A 24,032-nucleotide genomic window follows, 5' to 3' on the forward strand; every position below is an offset into this window, starting at 1 on the left:
ACTAGTAGCCCACATTACCCACAAGAGGCTGAGAGAGCTGTACAGACAGCCAAGAAAATCTTACATCAGGAAAATCCATTCTTTGCCCTTCTGAGTTACAGATCAACGCCAATAGAAGCTACTGGATCAGGGCCGGCCTACAACATTTTGGCACCTGAGGCGGGGAGCTCAAATGACAGCCCCATGCCCCCTTGCTTGAGCCAAAACTTTGAAAGGTCTCAGTTCTGCCTTCTTCCTGTTCTACTCCTCTCATGGTACTGCTCTGCTACCTACCCCAATAAAGGAGAACTAACAACTTAAATGCCTTTTCACAAATTTTAAGTAACACTTAACTTTCAAATGCCTGAACAGCAAATGTAGCTTTTCTTGTCTGCATAGTAAACACTGGCATTTTTATCTGTTTGAATAATCAAAGTGGTGCTTTCCATGCCTTCTTGGTTACAAAGATTTGAACTGCTTCCTGAAGGTCCACAGTCTGGGCCAGCTCATGCTCTACTGAGATGGTTGCAAGGCCGACCAGCCTCTCCTATGTCATTGTGGAGCGTAGATGTGTTTTTATTAACTTCATCTTGGAGTAGCTGCATTCTCCACTGGCAACTGTTACAGGAAGTGTTAGAAGTGGTGCAAGTGGTGTTCTCGTCCATCCTCCCCGTGGAAGGAAAAGACTGGGGCCGGGACCGTCGAATCGTGGAAGTCAACTAATGGCTACGCAAGTGGTGTCGGAGAGAAGGCTTTGGATTCTTTGACCATGGGATGGTGTTCCATGAAGGAGGAGTGCTGGGCAGAGACGGGCTCCATCTTACAAAGAGAGGGAAGAGCATCTTTGCGAGCAGGCTGGCTAACCTACTGAGGAGGGCTTTAAACTAGGTTTACCGGGGGTAGGAGACCAAAGCCCTGAGGTAAGTGGGCAAGCGGGATACCGGGAGGAAGCACAGGCAGGAACGTCTGTGAGGGGAGGGCTCCTACCTCATACTGAGAATGAGGGGCGATCAGCAGGTTATCTCAAGTGCCTATATACAAATGCACAAAGCCTTGGAAACAAGCAGGGAGAACTGGAGGTCCTGGTGAAGTCAAGGAATTATGACGTGATTGGAATAACAGACTTGGTGGGTTTCAGAGTAACAGCCGTGTCAGTCTGTATTCGCAAAAAGAAAAGGAGTACTTGTGGCACCTTAGAGACTAACCAATTTATGTGAGCATGAGCTTTCGTGAGCTACAGCTCACTTCATCGGATGCATGCCGTGGAAACTGCAGCAGACTTTATTTATACACAGAGAATATGAAAAAATACCTCCTCCCACCCCACTGTCCTGCTGGTAATAGCTTATCTAAAGTGATCATCAGGTGGGCCATTTCCAGCACAAATCCAGGTTTTCTCACCCTCCACCCCCCCACACAAATTCACTCTCCTGCTGGTGATAGCCCATCCAAAGTGACAACTCTTTACACAATGTGCATGATAATAAGGTTGGGCCATTTCCTGCACAAATCCAGGTTCTCTCACCCCCTCACCCCCCTCCCAAATACCACACACACAAACTCACTATCCTGCTGGTAATAGCTCATCCAAAGTGACCATTCTCCCTACAATGTGCATAATTAAGGTGGGCCATTTCCAGCACAAATCCAGGTTCTCTCACATCCCCCCCACCCCCCCCCACACACAAACTCACTCTCCTGCTGGTAATAGCTCATCCAAACTGACCACTCTCCAAGTTTAAATCCAAGTTAAACCAGAACATCTGGGGGGGGGGGGGGGGTAGGAAAAAACAAGAGGAAACAGGCTACCTTGCATAATGACTTAGCCACTCCCAGTCTCTATTTAAACCTAAATTAATAGTATCCAATTTGCAAATGAATTCCAATTCAGCAGTTTCTCGCTGGAGTCTGGATTTGAAGTTTTTTTGTTTTAAGATAGCGACCTTCATGTCTGTGATTGCGTGACCAGAGAGATTGAAGTGTTCTCCGACTGGTTTATGAATGTTATAATTCTTGACATCTGATTTGTGTCCATTTATTCTTTTACGTAGAGATTGTCCAGTTTGACCAATGTACATGGCAGAGGGGCATTGCTGGCACATGATGGCATATATCACATTGGTGGATGTGCAGGTATACGAGCCTCTGATAGTGTGGCTGATGTTATTAGGCCCTGTGATGGTGTCCCCTGAATAGATATATGGGCACAATTGGCAACGGGCTTTGTTGCAAGGATAAGTTTCTGGGTTAGTGGTTCTGTTGTGTGGTATGTGGTTGTTGGTGAGTATTTGCTTCAGGTTGCGGGGCTGTCTGTAGGCAAGGACTGGCCTGTCTCCCAAGATTTGTGAGAGTGTTGGGTCATCCTTCAGGATAGGTTGTAGATCCTTAATAATGCGTTGGAGGGGTTTTAGTTGGGGGCTGAAGGTGATGGCTAGTGGTGTTCTGTTATTTTCTTTGTTAGGCCTGTCCTGTAGTAGGTAACTTCTGGGAACTCTTCTGGCTCTATCAATCTGTTTCTTTACTTAACTCACATGACTGGAGTACTGTCATGGATGGTTATAAACTGTTCAGGAAGGACAGGCAAGGCAGAAAAGGTGGGGGAGTAGCACCATATGTAAGGGAGCAGTATGACTGCTCAGAGCTCCAGTATGAAACTGCAGAAAAACCTGAGTGTCTCTGGATTAAGTTTAGAAGTGTGAGCAACAAGAGTGATGTAGTGGTGGGAGTCTGCTATAGACCACCAGACCAGGAGGATGAGGTGGATGAGGCTTTCTTCCGGCAACTCGCAGAAGCTACTAGATCGCACGCCCTGGTTCTCATGGGTGACTTTAATTTTCCTGATATCTGCTGGGAGAGCAATACAGCGGTGCACAGACAATCCAGGAAGTTTTTGGAAAATGTAAGGGACAATTTCCTGGTGCAAGTGCTGGAGGATCCAACTAGGGGGAGAGCTTTTCTTGACCTGCTGCTCACAAACCGGGAAGAATTAGTAGGGGAAGCAAAAGTGGATGGGAATCTGGGAGGCAGTGACCATGAGTTGGTCGAGTTCAGGATCCTGACACAGGGAAGAAAGGTAAGCAGCAGAATACGGACCCTGGACTTCAGAAAAGCAGACTTCGACTCCCTCAAAGAGCTGATGGGTAGGATCCCCTGGGGGAATAACGTGAGGGGGAAAGGAGTCCAGGAGAGCTGGCTGTATTTCAAAGAATCCCTATTGAGGTTACAGGGACAAACCATCCCGATGTGTCGAAAGAATAGTAAATATGGCAGGCGACCAGCTTGGCTTAACAGTGAAATCCTTGCGGATCTTAAGCATAAAAAAGAAGCTTACAAGAAGTGGAAGATTGGACATATGACCAGGGAAGAGTATAAAAATATTGCTCGGGCATGTAGGAATGAAATCAGGAGGGCCAAATCACACCTGGAGCTGCAGCGAGCAAGAGATGTTAAGAGTAACAAGAAGGGTTTCTTCAGGTATGTTGGCAACAAGAAGAAAGCCAAGGAAAGTGTGGGCCCCTTACCGAATGAGGGAGGCAACCTAGTGACAGAGGATGTGGAAAAAGCTAATGTATTCAATGCTTTTTTTGCCTCTGTCTTCATGAACAAGGTCAGCTCCCAGACTGCTGCGCTGGGCAACACAGCATGGGGAGTAGGTGGCCAGCCCTCTGTGGAGAAAGAAGTGGTTAGGCACTATTTAGAAAAGCTGGACGTGCACAAGTCCATGGGGCCGGATACGTTGCATCTGAGAGTGCTAAAGGAGTTGGCGGCTGTGATTACAGAGCCATTGGCCATTATCTTTGAAAACTCATGGCGATCGGGGGAAGTCCCAGACGACTGGAAAAAGGCTAATGTAGTGCCCATCTTTAAAAAAGGGAAGGAGGAGGATCCTGGGAACTACAGGCTAGTCAGCCTCACCTCAGTCCCCGGAAAAATCATGGAGCATGTCCTCAAGGAATCAATCCTGAAGCACTTACACGAGAGGAAAGTGATCAAGAACAGTCAGCATGGATTCAGCAAGGGAAGGTCATGCCTGACTAATCTAATCACCTTCTATGATGAAATTACTGGTTCTGTGGATGAAGGGAAAGCAGTGGATGTATTGTTTCTTGACTTTAGCAAAGCTTTTGACACGGTCTCCCACAGTATTCTTGTCAGCAAGTTAAAGAAGTATGGGCTGGATGAATGCACTATAAGGTGGGTAGAAAGTTGGCTAGATTGTCGGGCTCAACGGGTAGTGATCAATGGCTCCATGTCTAGTTGGCAGCCGGGATCAAGTGGAGTGCCCCAGGGGTCGGTCCTGGGGCCGGTTTTGTTCAATATCTTCATGAATGATCTGGAGGATGGTGTGGATTGTACTCTCAGCAAATTTGCGGATGATACTAAACTAGGAGGAGTGGTAGATACGGTGGCAGGTAGGGATAGGATACAGAGGGACCTAGACAAATTGGAGGATTGGGCCAAAAGAAATCTGATGAGGTTCAACAAGGATAAGTGCAGGGTCCTGCACTTACGACAGAAGAATCCAATGCACTGCTACAGACTAGGGACCGAATGGCTAGGCAGCAGTTCTGCGGAAAAGGACCTAGGGGTTGACAGTGGACGAGAAGCTGGATATGAGTCAACAGTGTGCCCTTGTTGCCAAGAAGGCCAATGGCATTTTGGGATGTATAAGTAGGGGCATAGCCAGCAGATCGAGGGACGTGATCATTCCCCTGTATTCGACATTGGTGAGGCCTCATCTGGAGTACTGTGTCCAGTTTTGGGCCCCACACTACAAGAAGCATGTGGAAAAATTAGAGAGAGAGTCCAGTGAAGGGCAACAAAAATGATTAGGGGTCTGGAACACATGACTTATGAGGAGAGGCTGAGGGAACTGGGATTGTTTAGCCTGCAGAAGAGAAGAATGAGGGGGGATTTGATAGCTGCTTTCAACTACCTGAGAGGTAGTTCCAAAGAGGATGGTTCTAGACTATTCTCAGTGGTAGAAGATGACAGGACAAGGAGTAATGATCTCAAGTTACAGTGGGGGAGGTTTAGGTTGGATATTAGGAAAAACTCTCTCACTAGGAGGGTGGTGAAACATTGGAATGCGTTACCTAGGGAGGTGGTGGAATCTCCTTCCTTAGATATTTTTAAGGTCAGGCTTGACAAAGCCCTGGCTGGGATGATTTAATTGGGGATTGGTCCTGCTTTGAGCAGGGGTTTGGACTAGACCTCCTGAGGTCCCTTCCAACCCTGATATTCTATGATTCTAAGAGCCTTTGGAGTTGATCCTGCTGAAATGTATCTTGAGAAGGCTTTCAGTTCATCACCTAAATCACTCGCATCAATATCGTGCATGTCATCATGTGTCACTGTCTCTAGTGCCCTGCATTGTCTCTAGTGTAGGTCTTCTTCGGATAGCGTGAGGAGTTTTGGAATATCATACAACATACCAAATATACTGCTGTGTTCCTTGAGCTGCATGAAACGTTCAACTGACTGCATTGCACAATCTAGCATCTGGTTAAAGAATTCAATTTTGAATTGTTGTTTGGAGTCTCTTATGGGATTATCCGTGCCTCGTAATCAAACTGTCATCTACTTCTTCAGTGACTCTTGTAGTCTTGAATGGGTGGGAAAATAGCTTCAGTGTGAAGTTCCTCTGCCAACTTCTGTGCACTCTTCAGAACGTTCTGAAATCCCTCATCTGACCGGTAAGACTGTAGGTATGACTTTGCTTTATTCAGTTGTTCCATTGCTCCAGATAACACTTTGGAGTCTCTTGCTTACAACATTTATTTCAAACAGTATGTCATGCCACAACACTAAGCCACATAAATTTGAAGTTATGTATGTTTCTGGTGATTCCATTTCCCTCTGCCACTGTTCTCTCATGAACAGTTCCTGTCATAGCATTATCCTCCACAATGGCAACTATGGCATCATCTATCTTCCCAATTTGGTTGTTTGATCGGCTTTATCGTCTCCACTCGACCTTCCCATCGTGTGGCATCCAGTGTCAGAGAGGATGTTCCCAGATGTTGCTTCAAAATTTGCCATCGATGAATTGATGCAGAGAAAAATACATAGATGCTTTGAATTACATTAAAAAAATTCAGCAGCCTCACTAGATGCAGGTGTGCAGTCCAGAATATCCTTGCTGACTTCAGATCTGCCACAATCTTCTGTTTGACTTTTGTTGCCAGTAACTGTATGTGTGACAGGCTGGATCACAGAAACCCCCTTGGGGCTGCCAACTGATGTGCCAAGACTATTTCTGCCCCTGCTTTCCCTGCCCTCCCAGCTTGGGACTTCAGTGCCCTGCCTGGTTTGAGCCAGACCCAGTGGCCTGCTGCAAACCCAGACCCAGTCTGAACCACATCCCCTAACAGCTGTAGGCATAAACTGAAAGCAGCTTAAGTAGCGTTCCTGTCTTTAACACTCAGATGCCCAACTCCCAATGGGGTCCAAACCCCAAATAAATCCGTTTTACCCTGTATAAAGCCTATACAGGGTAAACTCAAATTGCTCACCCTCTGTAACACTGATAAAGAGGTATGCACAGCTGTTTGCGCCCCCAAGTACTCTGCGTTAATTAATACGTAAAAAGTGATTTTATTAAATACAGAAAGTAGGATTTAAGTGGTTCCAAGTAGTAGGACACAGAACGTGAATTACCAAGCAAAATAAAATAGAATATGCAAGTCTATGTTTAATACCGTAAGAAAACTGAATACCGATAAAACCTCACCCACAGGGGAATTCCAGTAAGCTTCCTTTTTATAGATTAGTCTCCTTCTAGTCTGGGTCCAGCAATCACTCACACCCCCCATAGTTACTGTCCTTTGTTCCAGTTTCTTTCGGGTATCCTTGGGGCAGGGAAAGCAGGGGCAGAAATAGTCTTGGCACATCAGTTGGCAGCCCCAAGGGGGTTTCTGTGATCCAGCCTGTCACACATACAGTTACTGGCAACAAAAGTCAAACAGAAGATTGTGGCAGATCTGAAGTCAGCAATGGTGTATCAATGGTGGAGAGGCTATCACTTGAGCCACTGAAGACAAAATGGAGGGGTCTCCCAGGGGTTTAAATAGACTCTCTCTTGTAGGTGGATATCCCCCTCCTCTCTCCTATGCAAAGTCCAGCTCCAAGATGGAGTTTTGGAGTCACCTGGGCAAGTCATATGTCCATGCATGATTCAGTTTTTACAGGTACCAGCCACTGTTCACATGCTACCTTGAACGTCCTCATGTAGACTTCTTATGTGGATTGGAACCTTTCAAGATCCATTGTTCGTTAAGTGCTTCTTGACTAGGTACTTAATTTACACATTCCTTTCTCAAGAAACTGACCAAAATCTTTACTAAGGCTACTTAAAAAGCAAGCAAGTACACAGCCAATATTCATAACTTTGAATACAAAAATGATACATCCATCCAAACAGGATTAATAGATTCAGTAGAATCTTTAAAGAGATATGTTACATGGCATATGTAGCATAAAACATATTCCAGTTATGTCATATATACATTCATAAGCATATTTCCATAAAGCCTTATGGGGTGCACTGTCACAGTATGATCTCATTTTGAATTGTTTTTCCCAAAGTAGTGGTGTGCATACATTTCTTGGGTGGTGACTCTTCTTAGATGCTCCTGGAGTACAGCATCAAACTCCGCCATCAGCTCCACAATTTTAAGGAAGTTTCCATGGTTTGGCACATACAGCTGATCTGAAGTGCCACGCAGTGCTAGGTTTTGGGTAGCAAGCATTCTCACAATGGCAATGAGCCTTTTCAGAACATTTTGCCAGTAAAGAGATTCTGATGCAATCTTCTGTTGATGCTGATCATCTATGGTGGCCTTTAACCTTTAGTCTCATCTCAAGCTCTTTCCAACTATGGAATGCTCTCTGGTGATTTGCTGCCTTCTCAATGCATGCCAGATTTCTAGCCAGATTTTTCCAGTCCTTTGTTCCTGTGGAACCCAATGTGGCTGGAACATTAGACTGGAAGAGTTTGCAACATAAACAGTATGCAGCATTCTGGGTTTTTGAGTACATAAGCCATGGCCTCTCCACTTTGTCACCATTGGGGATTTCACGTCAGTAATGTGTTGGATGGAAACTTCTATTTTCATTGTATCGGGGGAACATGAAAGTTTTCCACTTGCTGTGGCCCATGCAGTACAAGGAAGTCTCTCAGGCTACTGCTCAAGTGGGTCCACAGTCCTGAATCATCTAGACTTAAGGAACTAAACTCAGCGGCAGCTGTTTCTTGCGCCTCCACCACGCTCTTCTCTGATCTACACTTTTCTTCAGGAATGTGCATGGTTACATCCATTTGAGATGGAGATATGGATGCTGCAGTAGCTGCCGGGTCACCTGCACTCTGACTAACTGGAAGATCAGGCATCTCCTCACCACCTACATCCTCACTGGGGCTGGAAGGCTCACCATGAACATGTGTGCCTATATATCTCAGGAGACCTCCTTCCTGCTTAGATAGAAAAGCTTCCTTTGCTTGCTTGCTTTTTCTGAATGCTGCCCCAGAGGGGCATTTTCTTCTGTCACTCATGACTGCTGTTCTGTGCCATCTATAATGGCTCTCAACACTCAATTGAAGGGGACAAATAAGCAGACTGGTAGCAGGGCCTGAGTGAGGGAAGATATCAGCATCTTAAGGGCCTAATTGGCTCCTACTACTTCAGTTGACTGCCTGTTCTTCTCAAGTGGGTTCAGGGAAGCAGCAGGAAATAGGAAACTCCCTGAGAAGCTGGTCTTAATCAGTCCAGGCTTCTGGGGGTGCTAGAGAAGTACATAAGAGGCTGCTCCTCCTCCTATCTCTCCCTGCAGCTCCTGCTGCTTTCTGTTATACATTCTCACCTTTTCTCCTGCCTGCCTATGTCTCTTGTACCCTCCTTCCTCCAGCCCAGCACTCCACCATCTCTGTGCATCTAGAGCAGAGAGAATACATATGCACCAGCAGCAGACAATTTTCTACACTCTGGGTCCTAGTGGTGCCCCCCAGAGTCTGGGTCCTAGTGGTGCCTCCCAGAGTCTGGCACCTAAGGCAGCCACCTCAGTTCGCCTCATGGTAAGGCCAGCCTTTTACTGGATATAGTCCAGCACATAGGTGCTGGCTTTTTTCTTTGTCCAGGGATGCTCAGGCCCAGGCCCAGGCCCCGCCCTCACTCCATCTCTTCCCCCAAACCCTTACCCCTGCCTCTTCCCACCCCGCCTCTTTCTGCCCCCTCCCCCGAGCATGCCCCATCCCACTCCTGCTTTTACAACAGACATCGCTTAGTTAGCAAACTGCCGGGTCTAGAACCTGGTGACTGTGTGTATGTCAAATTGGACAAAGAAAAAGGAAGGACAACTCCAGCTGTCATGGAGAAAAAGAATTCATTGTCCATATCGTATGCGGCTGAGACTAACAGCAGAGAATTCAACAGAAACAGCTGATAGCTACAGTTTGTTCCTCAGAAAGAACAATCAGAGCCAGCTCTAAAGATGGTGGATCAGAATAAGACGACTCAAAGATTCCAAACCAACCACAGCCTGTTGTAAATAATGGACAGCCAGATAATCAAGTTATGTGTTCAAGTCATATAATTAGAAAGCTAGTATGATTCAGAGACACTTAACAGACAAAGAGAGCATGAGAGTGTAAATGGTAGGGATGTAAAACTTAAGCGGAGATGTGATGCAATGCTAAGCTGTATTATACTGTTCAGCCACTAGGTGGCAGTGTGTAAAAATACCTACCTTAAGCTAACCTCAGCCAAACCTGACAGTGGTTAAGGACCTTACGATGAACACATGTGGTATCTTACTAAGGATACGTCTACACTATGAAATTAGGTTGAATTTATAGAAGTCGATTTTTATAGAAGCGATTGTATACAGTCGATTGTGTGTGTCCCCACTAAGTGCATTAAGTCGGTGGAGTGCATCCACAGTACCGTGGCTAGCGTCGACTTTTGGAGCATTGCATTGTGGGTAGCTATCCCACAGTCTCTGCCGCCCATTGGAATTCTGGGTTAAGCTCCCAACGCCTGATGGGGCAAAAACATTGTTGCAGGTGGTTTTGGGTACGCGTCATCAGTCGCTCCTCCCTCCGTGAAAGCAACAGCAGACAATCATTTTGCGCTTTTTTCCCCCCATGTGGACACCATATGGCTTTCAGCAGACGGTGTGGTAGGACTGCTAACCGTCATCATCCAGTGATTCCGCTGCAATTCTGCTCTGCTGTTATTGTCTCAATGGCAAATTTCTCCATGTTGTCTGTTATGGGGTCCCGGGTATGTGTGTTCCTCGGGAAATGTGCTCTGTGCTAACCATCATCCTCCAATGCTTCTGCTGCAACTCTGCTCTCATGAACCCCCTCGCAGGTCCTCTCATTCTCTATAAATATCTATTCTCGTGGCATCTGTCGTCAACCACCATTTCTGCTGCAACTCTGCTCTCCTGCAGACACCATACCACGGCAAGCATGGAGATCACCGCAGCAGTTATCCTGCAGTACGTGCAGAACCAGAACCCGCAAAAGCAAGTGAGGAGGTGACAGCAGTGCGGTGACAAGAGTGATGAGAACATGGACACAGACTTCTCTCAAAGTACGGGCCCCAGCAATTTGGGCATCCTCGTGGCAATAGGGCATGCTCATGCCGTGAAACACAGATTCTGGGCCCGGGAAACAAGCACAGATTGGTGGGACCGCATAGTATTGCGGGTCTGGGATGATTCCCAGTGGCTGCGAAACTTTCACATGCGTAAGGGCACTTTCATGGAACTTTGTGACTTGCTTTCCCCTGCCCTGAAGCACAAGAATACAAAGATGAGAGCAGTCCTCACAGTTCACAAGCGAGTGGTGATAGCCCTCTGGAAGCTTGCAATGCCAGACAGCTACCAGTCAGTTGGGTATCAATTTGGAGTGGGCAAATCTACTGTGGAGGCTGCTGTGATCCAAGTAGCCAGTGCAATCACTGAGCTGCTGCTATCAAGGGTAGTGACTCTGGGAAATGTGCAGGTCATAGTGGATGACTTTGCTGCAATGGGATTCCCTAACTGTGGTGGGGTAATAGACGGAACCCATATCCCTTGGCACCGGAGCACCTTGGCAGCCAGTACATAAACCGCAAAGAGTACTTTTCAATGGTGCTGCAAGCACTGGTGGATCACAAGGGACATTTCGCCGACATCAACGTGGGATGGCAGGGAAAAGGTACATGATGTTCGCATCTTCAGGAACTCTGGTCTGGTTCAACAGCTGCAGGAAGGGACTTACTTTCCAGACCAGAATATAACCATTGGGGATGTTGAAATGCCTATAGTTATCCTTGGGGACCCAGCCTACCCCTTAATGCCATGGCTCATGAAGCCATACACAAGCATCCTGGACAGTAGTAAGGAGCAGTTCAGCTATAGGCTGAGCAAGTGCAGAATGGTGGTAGAATGTGCATTTGGACATTTAAAAGCATGCTGGCACAATTTACTGACTCGGTTAGACCTCAGCAAAACCAATATTCCCATTGTTATTGCTGCTTCCTGTGTGCTCCGCAATATCTGTGAGAGTAAGGGGGAGATGTTTATAGTGGGGTGGGAGGTTGAGGCAAATCACCTGGCCGCTTATTACGCGCAGCCAGACACCAGAGCAGTAAGAAGAGCACAGCAGGGCATGCTGCGCATCAGAGAAGCTTTGAAAACCAGTTTCATGACTGCCAAGCTACGGTGTGAAAGTTCTGTTTGTTTCTCCTTGATGGAGCCCCCCGGGGGTTCACTCTACTTTTCTGTAAGCTAAGCACCTTCCCCCTCCCCCTTCGATCACCGCTTGCAGAGGCAATAAAATCCTTGTTGTTTCAAATTCATGCATTCTTTATTAATTCATCACACAAATAGGGGGATAACCGCCAATGTAGCCCAGGAGGGATGGGGTGGTGGAGGAAGGGAGGAGGAAAGGACAAGGCCACACTGCACTTCAAAAAAACTTATTGAATGCCAGCCTTCTGTTGCTTGGGCAGTCCTCTGGGGTGGAGTGATTGGGTGCCTGGAGCCCCCTCCCGCATTCTTGGGCATCTGGTGAAGAGGCTATGGAACTTGGAGAGGAGGGAGGGCGGTTATACAGGGGCTGCAGTGGCGGTCAGTGCTCCTGCTGCCTTTCCTGCAGCTCAACCGTATGCTGGAGCTTATCAGTTTGATCATACGGTAGCCTCAGCATTGCATCCTGCCTCCTCTCATCTTGCTCCCGCCTCCTCTCCTCTTGCTCATCCCTCCTGTCCTCGCGTTCATTTCCCGCTTTCCTGGACTCTGACATTGTTTGCCTCCATGCATTCTACTGAGCTCTTTCAGTGAGGGAGGACTGCATGAGCTCAGAGAACACTTCATTGTGAGAGCGTTTTTTTCGCCTTCTTATCTGCGCTAGCCTCTGGGACGGAGATAAGGGGAGCGTTGAAACATTTGCAGCTGCGGGAGGAAAAAAAGGGAGAGTAGTATTTAAAAAGACATTTTAGAGAACAATGGGTAGACTTTCACAGTGAATCAAGCTGTTAACATTACATAGCACGTGTGCTTTTGGTACAAGGTCACATTTTGTCTCTTATATTGAGGGCCTGCTGGTTTGGTGTGAGAGATCACACATGCAGGGCCGGGCAACAGAATTCGGCTTGCAGGCAGCCATGGTAAGCCACAGTTTTTTGGCTTCTTCAACCTTCATAACATGTGGGAATGGTTTCAAACAGCAGCGCCCTCATTTCCCATACCAAGCACCCACATACCTCATTTCCCATACCCCCCCCCACATACACACACCCAGTTCTCTGGCATGATCGCTTCAACCCTCCCCCCACCGCGTAGCTAACGGCGGGGATGATGTCTTTTCAGCCACAGGCAAACAGCCCAGCAGGAATGGCCACCTCTGAATGTCCCCTTAATAAAATTCCCCTATTTCAACCAGGTGACCGTGAATGATATCACTCTCCTGAGGATAACAGAGAGAGATAAAGAACAGATGTTGCTTGAATGCCAGCAAACACTGGGACCATACGCTGCCATGCTTTGTTATGCAATGATTCCAGACTACGTGCTACTGGCCTGGCATGGTAAAGTGTCCTACTACCATGGAGGACGGAATAAGGCTCCCTCCCCAGAAACCTTTTGCAAAGGCTTTGGGAGTACCTCCATGAAGCTCTCCTGAGGATGTCCCTGGAGGATTTCCGCTCCATCCCCAGACACGTTAACAGACTTTTCCAGTAGCTGTACTAGCCACGAATGCATCCCAAGTCTTCAGGGAAAATCAATCATTAAACACGCTTGCTTTTAAACCATGCATTATATTTACAAAGGTACACTCACCAGAGGCGCCTTCTCTGGCTTCATGTTCCGTGAACCTGGGTTGCGAGGGTATTGGCTCCAGAGTGATAAACTGTTTCATCCTCCATCTCATCTTCCTCATCCCCAAAATCCTCATCCTTGTTGCATGAGACTCCCCCCTTGCAGGAGTCCACGTACAGGGGTCGGGTAGTGGTAGGGGCATCCCCTAGAATTGCATGCAGCTCATCATAGAAGTGGCATGTCTGGGGCTCTGACCTGGAGTTGCCATTTGCCTCTTTGGTAGGCTTGCCTGAGCTCCTTAATTTTTTACGCAGCACAGCTGCGGGTCCCTGTTGTAGCCTCTGTCCATCATGCCCCTGGAGATTTTTTCAAATATTTTGATACTTCGTCTTTTGGAACACAGTTCTGATAGCACGGATTCGACTCCCCATACAGCGATCAGATCCAGTGTCTCCCGTTCGGTCTGTGCTGGAGCTCTTTTGCGATTCTGGGACTGCATGGTCACCTGTGCTGATGAGCTTGCCACGCTGGCCAAACAGGAAATGAAATTCAAAAGTTCACGGGGCTTTTCCTGTGTACCTGGCTAGTGCTTCTGAGTTGAAAGTGCTGTCCAGAGTGGTCACAATGGAGCACTCTGGGATAGCTCCCGGAGGCCAACACTGTCGAATTGCATCCACACTACCCCAAATTCAACCCAGCGAGGTTGATTTTAGCACTAAGTCGACAAAAATGGCTTCGTCATGTGGACGGGTGCAGGGCTAAATCGATCTAACTATGCTAAATTCGACCTAAACGCGTAGTGTAGACCAGGGCTAAGAAGCAAACTCTGTACACAGTCTATATCTAGTGCAGGAATATGACAGACAACCTAATTCTCATTTATATTAAGGTACCTGTTCTCTGCTCTGGCTATGTAAAGGGACCTTAAAGTGAGCATGAATTCACTGCCACTTTACAGTCACCCTTTATGCTGCCAGAGCAGTTATGAGAGAGGCCTTACTGTAAATGAGAATCAGGCTGAGAATATTTGTCAAACTGAATGCAACCTAAAAAACAAGCACTGTCCACAGGTAATGGCACAGAGGGGGATGCCAGGTAAGAATCCCACAAACCAGCTACAAACTTTGGACCTCCTCTGAGGGGAGTGGCAACTTGGAGCCCTAAGAACCTCACAGGAGTGGGTCCTGTGCACCTGCTGGTTCCACACCTTTCAATTCACCAGAGCAATACAAATAAAGGTACAGCCACTGAATGTAGTCTGTTGGGCTGCATGACTGCTTGATTAAAAAATGATGTAGCTTTTTTTTTTTATCCTATCACTTTTATCCATAGACCTGTAACCAGTCAAGCAAGAGAGAGATGAAGTTCTTGTGGCTGGGAGGTGAAATAAAGGTAGGAATTGCCACACTGTATAACACCCATCATCCATCTAGTCCAGTATTGTCTCTCCAAGAGCAGCACTAGATGCTTTAGGAGGGGAGGGAGTCTGAAGAGTCTCTCCAAATTTTTTTTTTAAAATATTAGTGTCATTTCCAAGAATGTAGACAAATAAATCCTTTTGTAACTAAAAGGTGATGAAAATAGCAAAAGCACATGTATGTTTCCTGCTAGTTTTCTGGAATTCTGTAAGAGAATACTTTGCCAGCATGGCAAATTACATCTCTAATACTACTAAGCACACACCAAGACCACAGGGTTTCGCACAAAAACAGATATGAAAATATTCAGAGACAAAAATCAACACTAATAAAAAAACAGATTAAACAAGCTATTCCCATTCCCTACACATGGGAAGCTGGGGCTTCTATGCCCCTTCTCCTAACCATGTTTGCCAAGCCCTCTCAATCCATCCACACACACACACACACACCACAAAAATCACATCCCCGATAGTTTTAAAAGACAAACATATAGCATATACCAGCATTGTTTGTAACACTTTGGCATCCATTTTTCTGTAAAATAACCTATACAGTTAATAGCTTTGTCTCTCTTAAATCGAAGAGGAGGAGCATAGAAGTTCTCTTTCCTTCTCTCTTTGACAGTCTTTTTTCTCAATCATTAGGGCTCTCTCCAGGTACTTCCCCTCCACTGCATCTGTGGTTTGGATTATTTTTTCTTCTATCATACATGCACTGACTTAAATTTTTCCAAGCTGAATCTTATTTTGTTATTTCCCACCCACGTTTGTAATCTATTTGTCGTTTGACTTATTCTTCTGCCTTCACTTCCAAGTGTAATTTCATCTGTGAATTTCTTTAAAATGGCCTGTACTCCTGCATCCAGATCACTACAGAGGATATTTAGGAGAGCAAGATTCCTGTGATACCCCACTCATTGACTTGATAGAATGCCACCTCCCACGACTTGGTACATTAGTGTTCATCATTACTCTGCCTGCTGCTTCTCATTACTCTTTATTTACAGTTCTCTAGCTAGTTTTCCATCCAGTGACAGAATTCATATCCAAGCCAATTTGAATTCAATTTTTCCAGGTAAATTTTGTGAGACAGCTGCAAACTAAGTTTCCGCTCAGTGCTCTGTAACTCTGTCTCAACCCTGACCTGGAGGGGCCAACTCTTGGGGTGTGAATAGGTCAGCCCATTCAAGGCTCGTCATCACAAGGTAACATTAGGGTTTGAGAAGCACATTGGCTCATATGATGCTGGCTGATTGGCTGTCTTGCATAGATCAGGGCAAACAGTGTTCAGCCAGTTAAATTTTGCAATAACATTTTCTAGTAACAAACTCTCTGCCCCCAGACTTTCTCCTGAGACACCTAACAATGAAGGTGCCAAATGGAACAGTTGCTTTTTGTGATGCAAACTCTTGCCCACTAGAATCTGGGCTGAAACCACCAAGTCCATTCACACAGGCAACCAAATAGTCATGAAATAATAACCGAGCTGGGCTGATTTCAACCAATGATTCTGAATCCAATATCAATCCTCTAACCATCTGCTTCTCTCAATATACTCCTTCTCCAACATAAAATAATGCTAATGATGTTTAGGAACATAATGACACAAGGTCCCCCTTCCAGTCCTGTAACCTTTCGGTGGCTAGAGCTTACTTCACTGCCCTTCTCGTAGTGCAGGGGTTCTCAAACTGGGGGTCAGGACCCCTCAGAGGGTCATGAGGTAATTACATTGGGGGTGGGTTGCAAGCTGTCAGCTTCCACCCCAAACCTGGCTTTGCCGCCAGCATTTATAATGGTGTTAAACATATATAAAAAAAGTGTTTTTAATTTATAAAGGGGGGTGGGTGTCACAGTCAGAGGCTTGCTATGTGAAAGGGGCCACCGGTACAAAAATTTGAGAACCAGTGTCCTAGTGCTTAAACAGAACTCCTATAGAAAAGTACATGGTGACTCAGAATTCAGTAATTGAGGGTTTTCAGCAAAGATTGCACAAGGTCAAAAAGAACAAAAAGGAATGAATTTAAGAATTAAGTACCAACTTCATAAGATCTTACAATGATGGATAGATAGATAGGATAGATAGATAGGATAGATAGATAGGATAGATAGATAGGCAGGCTTAATTTCTATTACAGAACCAGGCTACTTGATCATCCACAAACATTATCTTCACAGTTATATATAAATATAAACAAAAGAAACAGTAAATCTAAAGACAGGTTTCAGAGTAGCAGCCATGTTAGTCTGTATCTGCAAAAAGAAAAGGAGTACTTGTGGCACCTTAGAGACTAGCCAATTTTGTTTGAGCATAAGCTTTTGTGAGCTACAGCTCACTTCATCGGATTTTTTCCACTGAATGCTTCCGATGAAGTGAGCTGTAGCTCACGAAAGCTTATGCTCAAACAAAATTGGCTAGTCTCTAAGGTGCCACAAGTCCTTTTTTTTAGTAAATCTAAAGAGGTTAACCCACACAAACACAGTGAGAAGTAACTCAGAGTTCCAAAAACTTATTCATAGATTCACAGATATTTAGGTCAGAAGGGACCATTATGATCATCTAGTCTGACATCCTGCACAACGCAGGCCACAGAATCTCACCCACCACTCCTCCGAAAAACCTCTCACCTATGTCTGAGCTATTGAAGTCCTCAAATTGTCGTTTAAAGACTTCAAGAAGCAGAGAATCCTCCAGCAAGTGACCCATGCCCTATGCTACAGAGAAAGGCGAAAAACCTCCAGGACCTCTTCCAATCTGCCCTGGAGGAAAATTCCTTCCCGACCCCAAATATGGCAATCAGCTAAACCCTGAGCATATGGGCAAGATTCATCAGCCAGATACTACAGAAAATTCTTTCCTGGGTAACTCAGATCCCATCCCATCTAATATCCCATCACAGGCCATTGGGCCTATTTACCATGAATATTTAATTACCAAAACCATGTTATCCCATCATATCATCTCCTCCATAAACTTATCGAGTTTAATCTTAAAGCCAGATAGATCTTTTGCCCCCACTGCTTCCCTTGGAAGGCTATTCCAGAACTTCACTCCTCTGATGGTTAGAAACCTTTGTCTAATTTCAAGCCTCAACTTCCTGGTGGCCAGTTTATATCCATTTGTTGTTGTATCCACATTGGTACTGAGCTTAAATAATTCCTCTCCCTCTCCGGTATTTATCCCTCTGACATATTAGATTGAGTTCCCCCCAAATTAGTCTTTATTCACCAACTCTGTACAGTCTGCTGTGTCAAAAGCACTGCAACAATATCTCTCCTCTTGCTTGCAGAAATCTCCAACTGGAATTCATGAAGACTTTTTCTCCTCATCTGCTGGACTGTGGAACTATTCAATTAGCTAGTCAGCTAACTAATTAACCCACCAATCAGTATTAAGTATATATATGAAAAGCCCTGTTACAAGAAAAATACAAAACTGAGTCTAGCAAAATATAGATGACCCTTTCCCCATCATCACAGTTATATATATATATAAAAAGAGTTGGTGAACTATATCAGTGAAAACAATTTAACTAAGACAATTTGGATAAAATCAAACAACATTCAAGGTATACAATTAAAATGAAAGTAGTTAGAGGAAATTGGGAGGGAAAACATTCTATAACACTGCCAGTGCTTCTTTGCATTAGAAAGTTAACTGACAGCTGCAAAATGATTCAAAGTTAGAGAAAATCTGCTTTTCTTCTCCCAACCCACGTAGGTCACATATCCTTTTATTAAGCAGCTACTATGGTGTCTAGGAGTCCAGCTATAGGGAACCTACTGAGCATGCTCAAAACTACCATATCCTCCAGAAACTTCTGGGTGAGGAATGGTAATTGTGCATCAGCCTAACAACGAACCAGACACCACTCATTCCTCTCACCCACTTATCTCTCTAAGAGATCTAGAGAGATCTCCCTATTTGGCTTGTGGCTTCCATCATCAAATCCAGTCACCTGCTATTGCAGGCGACCCTGCCTTTTAATCACGTTCACACTTATATAGCCCTGTAAAACTTCAAGACAGTATACAAATATGTTAACTAATTAGTCCTTCCAACATTCCTGTGAGGTAATTAAATGAGCAGAGGCAGTGCTAGCCCATTTTGACCCACCCCCAAACACATAATAAAAAGCAAACAAGGGGTTCCCTTGAGCTGCTTGGGGCTCTAAGCAATTGTTTAGTCTGCTTATACCTAGCAGCGGCTCTGTAAACGAGTACCCCATTTTACAGATTGGCAAAGTAAAGCCGAGAGGGGGCATGACTTGCCAAAGACTGTCCTGGAAGTCAGTGGAAAAGCCTTGGATTAGAATGCAGGATGAAATGTGTTTCCAAAGTTTTCTCTAGATCATGAAAATGACTGTTCACTTCAAAGTGATTTACCAGCTGTCGTAGATAGTCTTGAATTGTGTTTGGATAAACGAGCACACTGATGGCAACCAGCGTGTTGAGGGCGAAGTCAAAGATCTGGTAACAGAAGAAAGGGATGATCCAGGCTGCATGTTGCTATAAAAATATAAAAAAAGAACAGTTTCAGGTTAAAGCATAAAACTATTATTTCCTTATGTTTCAAAAATCCACAGTGGAACTAACAATGCAATGAAATACTCTTTAACTGTGTTTCCCAGGGGGAAGATTACTTGTTAAATCTGCTAAAAATTATGATATGCAGCCAAAGATGCTGGGCAGCAAAACTGAGATAAATTAAAGTGTATGAGTCTACTGAGAACTTATACAGGAACAGGTTTAAAAATAATAATAAAAAAAAATAAATCAATCAATCACACAGTACTGACTTGGCTTCCTAAAATACCAAACTTTTGAGTGGGATTAATATAAATACATTCTTTGAGACAAATCCCAGTTCCAGAGAAGTAAATGGGAAAAAAGTCCATTCACTTTTATAAAAACCAAGATTTGGCCATTTCCGTTTAAAGTTTGCCCATATTGTACCAAAAGATCTCACATTTGAAACTGCAGACAATGAATACAGTTAGACAATCTTAGGCTATGTCTACGTTAGCACTTTTGTCGGTAAAACTTTTGTCGGTCGAAAAAGTGTGAAAAAAACCACACCCCTGACCAACAAAAGTTTCACTGACAAAAGCACCGGTGTGAACAGCGCTATGTCGGTGAGAGATGCTCTCCTGCCAACATAGCTACCACCACTCGTTAGGGGAGCTCTCCTGCTGGCATAGGGCAGCTACAGGGGGAGACCTTACAGTGGCACAGCTGCAGCGGTACACCTGAGCCACTGTGAGTTCCATGGTGTAGAGACAGCCTTCGTCTTGCATTCCCCCAATCAGCATGGCATCACTTGACACAATCAGATCTCAACAAACGTAAAGGTTTCCTATAATCTCATAGGATAAATGAAATTGTTATATAAATCTTACAAACAACAAAAAATGTTAGGAGACAGGGTTTTAACTGCTTGTTAGGAGTTTCATAGGCAGAATGATTTAGGTGGATGAAGATCAACTTTTTGTTTAATCGTATCGATTACCTTATATGCTCCATATGTAGCCATCGCACAGATCAGAATCATAAGGAGAGAAATTGCAGTGGCAATGCACATATCTGAAATAGATAAATTAAAGTGATTGCAGGTAAATACGCAGCTCTGTGTTGCTATTTTGCCAACTGTCTAATGCAGCATTTCCCACAGTGTACCGCATGCCCCTGTGGACAAAAGACTAGGTGGGAAGGCAGGTGGTGCTGACACACCATTCCATTGTCTCAGGCTATTTTTTTTTTTTTTTTTTTTTAAAAGCACGTCTTTAGCTAGGGTTGTCAAATGTATAGCCTTCTGGCAGGATCCTGCCCACAGAACAATTTCATCCAGCCCAAGGACTTCCCATGAATCTTTGGGCTTTTTCTGCACAATCCAGAGTCCACTTCGTGATGTGGCAGACCAAGTGCCAGCTCTTTTCAAGGCTTTAGGCGTTGGCCAAGCATTAACACATTCATTGCTGGAAACCAGTCTGTTTCACCTGTGTGTTGGTAGGGTTAAGATAGGTACTAGACTTATAACAAAGTGTTTAGTGTTAGACTTTATGAAATGCATGTAAATTGCTGCATACATTAATCTCACTTATATCTTTATTACTTGCTATAAAGGTAATATTTATGTTTTTGCTTTATAACTGTAAAAAAAAAGTTTGCTCTGAAACTGTGCACTCAGTCAGGAGGGATCGTCTCCTGCCCATGAAGATGGCTATCAAAACACTAAAGGGACCACTGTGGGACATCACAAAGAACTTTGTTAATTACACCCTAGAGCCCATGAAGAGACTATGTGCAAAAGGGCTCGTCCCATCAGCCTGAATTCTGGAAGAAGGAAATAAAAATAGCTGACAAGAAAATTTTTCATCTCTTTGGCTGTTTGGACTCTCTCAGGGCTGAAGCTACGAAACAGAAGCAGAGATCTCCAGGGTCAACCTGGGTTATCCCTAATAGACATTCAGAGCTGACAGATTACTATCACTGTCACCTTTTAAAACCATAGACTAAGTCATTTGTGTACATATGCTTGCCTGCTTTAACCTTGTAATAACTAATAAATTGTAATAAATAATTTATGACTAGTTAATAAATCTTTAATTCATTTACTACAGGACTGGCTACAAGTATTGTCTTTGGTGAGAGATGTAAGGTATTAATTGACCTGGGGTAAGTGACTGGTTTCTTGGGCCTGGAAGCAACCTGGAGTATCTTGTGATCTTTGGTATATAGCAACCATCTATCACTAAGTCCAACTTTCCTGGGTGGCAAGCAAGAGGCTCAAGTGGACTGTCTGTGACTCCATGGTAAGACTGTTGTAGTGCTTTAGGAAGTCACACTTGTTACTGGGTTGGTGAAATTTAACTATAGAACATACAACCAGTTCGGGGTCTCTGCCCTGTTTCTTGACAGTACACCCTGAGGTTGGCATTCCTGTTTGTAAGCCACTCCAGACAGCATGACGACACATGCTACAGGAGTGCGACTTGGAGAGCACCAGTGCGCTCTATCTCCCCTGTGTAGACCCTCCTAGTATACATTGATGTAGACCTCTTTCCGACAGGACTATGTCAATGTGCCCTGTCAAGGTTCCTCCCCCACTCTGAACTCTAGGGTACAGATGTGGGGACCTGCATGAAAAACCTCCTAAGCTTATCTTTACCAGCTTAGGTCAAAACTTCCCCAAGGTACAAAATATTACACCTTGGACAGGCCGCTACCACCACCAAACTAATACTGGTTACTGGGGAAGAGCTGTTTGGACGCGTCCTTCCCCCCAAAATACTTCCCAAAACCTTGCACCCCACTTCCTGGACAAGGTTTGGTAAAAAGCCTCACCAATTTGTCTAGGTGACTACAGACCCAGACCCTTGGATCTTAAGAACAATGAACAATCCTCCCAACACTTGCACCCCCCCTTTCCTGGGAAATGTTGGATAGAAAGCCTCACCAATTTGCATAGGTGACCACAGACCCAAACCCTTGGATCTGAGAACAATGAAAAAGCATTCAGTGTTTTACAAGAAGACTTTTAATAAAAAATAGAAGTAAATAGAAATAAAGAAATCCCCCCTGTAAAATCAGGATGGTATATATCTTACAGGGTAATTAGATTCAAAAACATAGAGAACCCCTCTAGGCAAAACCTTAAGTTACAAAAAAGATACACAGACAGAAATAGTTATTCTATTCAGCACAATTCTTTTCTCAGCCATTTAAAGAAATCATAATCTAACACATACCTAGCTAGATTACTTACTAAAAGTTCTAAGACTCCATTCCTGTTCTGTCCCTGGCAAGCGCAGCATACAGACAGACACAGACCCTTTGTTTCTCTCCCTCCTCCCAGCTTTTGAAAGTATCTTGTCTCCTCATTGGTCATTTTGGTCAGGTGCCAGCGAGGTTACCTTTAGCTTCTTAACCCTTTACAGGTGAGAGGAGCTTTCCCCTGGCCAGGAGGGATTTCAAAGGGGTTTACCCTTCCCTTTATATTTATGACATGCCCTAAGGAACATTTTGTGTGTGCCAGCAGGGTCCACACAGAGGACTTAGAGCACAACACACTGGTGCGTTCTACAGATCACACCCCATAGTCCAGACTCTGGCACAGCAATCATGCCAAGCCTCGCATGCAGATTAAGAACCACTTGGTCTGTTTAAGAGGCACTAGAGAGGCATAAGTGACAGAAAAAAGGTATTTGTCCAGGCGAGGGAAAATGGCACTGAAAAATGCTGGAGAGCAGATATCCCAGCCTGGCTAGCTGAAGAAAAGGAAATATCAATAAATAAAAGGGTGAATGTAAGTACTTACCAACATGGTTTTTAATTTCTATTTCAATTATTTTTCCTGAATGTGTCCAAAGTCAAGTGGCAGACCTGCCACATGAAATGAGTTTGACACCTCTGCTGTAGATATTATGGTTGCTAAAAGAGCCTTCCCAATGTGAAATGTGCATAGCCCATCCCATGATGGACAATGTACACATTAAAATACATAGGCCTTTAACGTATAGTGATGTTACAGAGAGGATGTGATCGATTTCATTTTCCTGAAGTGGAGGCTCAGCTTTCAAGAGTTGGGGGAACACTTGTTTAGTGAAGTATATTTTGCCTATGTTGAGGCACTAGCTAGTCTAAGAGCAATCAGCTCGTGACAAATGCAATCAAACTCAAAAACTGATTCCCCTCGGGCCAGGATTTTACCCAAGGAATTCAGATTCTGTTTTGCAACTCAAAGAAAGGATAGCCAGGCTAACATTGGTCTTGAAAAGAAATCAAAATGAATACACAGCTACCATCTTCCCTGTTTTTGTCATAATGAATACACCAAAACTCAAAAGGTCGCTGGCAACTTAAAGAAAAAGCACTTTATAAAACCAAGCAGAAGAGCCAGAGGCATCTTATAGCAGAAACAACAACTTTAAAAACCCTCATTCATAACAAAATCACCACACAAACTAAGATGTCAATGTATCTGATACACCTCTTATGAACACCAGAAGTTTGGGAAGAAACTACCCCCAAAAAAACCTGCGTTTGTGTGCGCGCGCGCAACGGAAAAGGCGGCACAAGTAGAATTGTTAGAAACGTGACATATTTTAAGGTTTTGATGGGAGTTGCAAGAGGATATCGGTCTTTTGCTTCCCTAATCCCAGACATTTTGATTCACTTTTTCACTTGCCCACCTTTAATACAGAAAGTTTAAATGTAAGATGGGGAATGTGTGGACATCGCATCCATTTTTCTGAGGCACTAGCAAATATTGGAAAGAAAGGAGAGGGAATAGGATATGCAGAGAACCCAACACCTAGAGATCTTGACT

At 44.6% G+C, this 24,032-nt stretch overlaps 1 protein-coding gene across 1 annotated transcript in view; it reads right to left on the bottom strand.

Annotated features, from left to right (window-relative positions):
- Nucleotides 1-24,032, bottom strand: part of LAPTM4B (lysosomal protein transmembrane 4 beta) — a 126,608-nt gene that overhangs the window by 63,518 nt on the left and 39,058 nt on the right. The window contains exons 3-4 of the mRNA XM_073330500.1: nucleotides 20,214-20,287; nucleotides 19,091-19,213 (exon numbers count right to left, since the gene is read on the bottom strand). Of these exons, the coding sequence (XP_073186601.1) occupies nucleotides 19,091-19,213; nucleotides 20,214-20,287 (197 nt within the window). The remainder of the gene's footprint in view (nucleotides 1-19,090; nucleotides 19,214-20,213; nucleotides 20,288-24,032) is intronic.

Source organism: Lepidochelys kempii, chromosome 2, assembly GCF_965140265.1.
Source record: "Lepidochelys kempii isolate rLepKem1 chromosome 2, rLepKem1.hap2, whole genome shotgun sequence".
NCBI classification, from domain to species: domain Eukaryota; kingdom Metazoa; phylum Chordata; order Testudines; family Cheloniidae; genus Lepidochelys; species Lepidochelys kempii.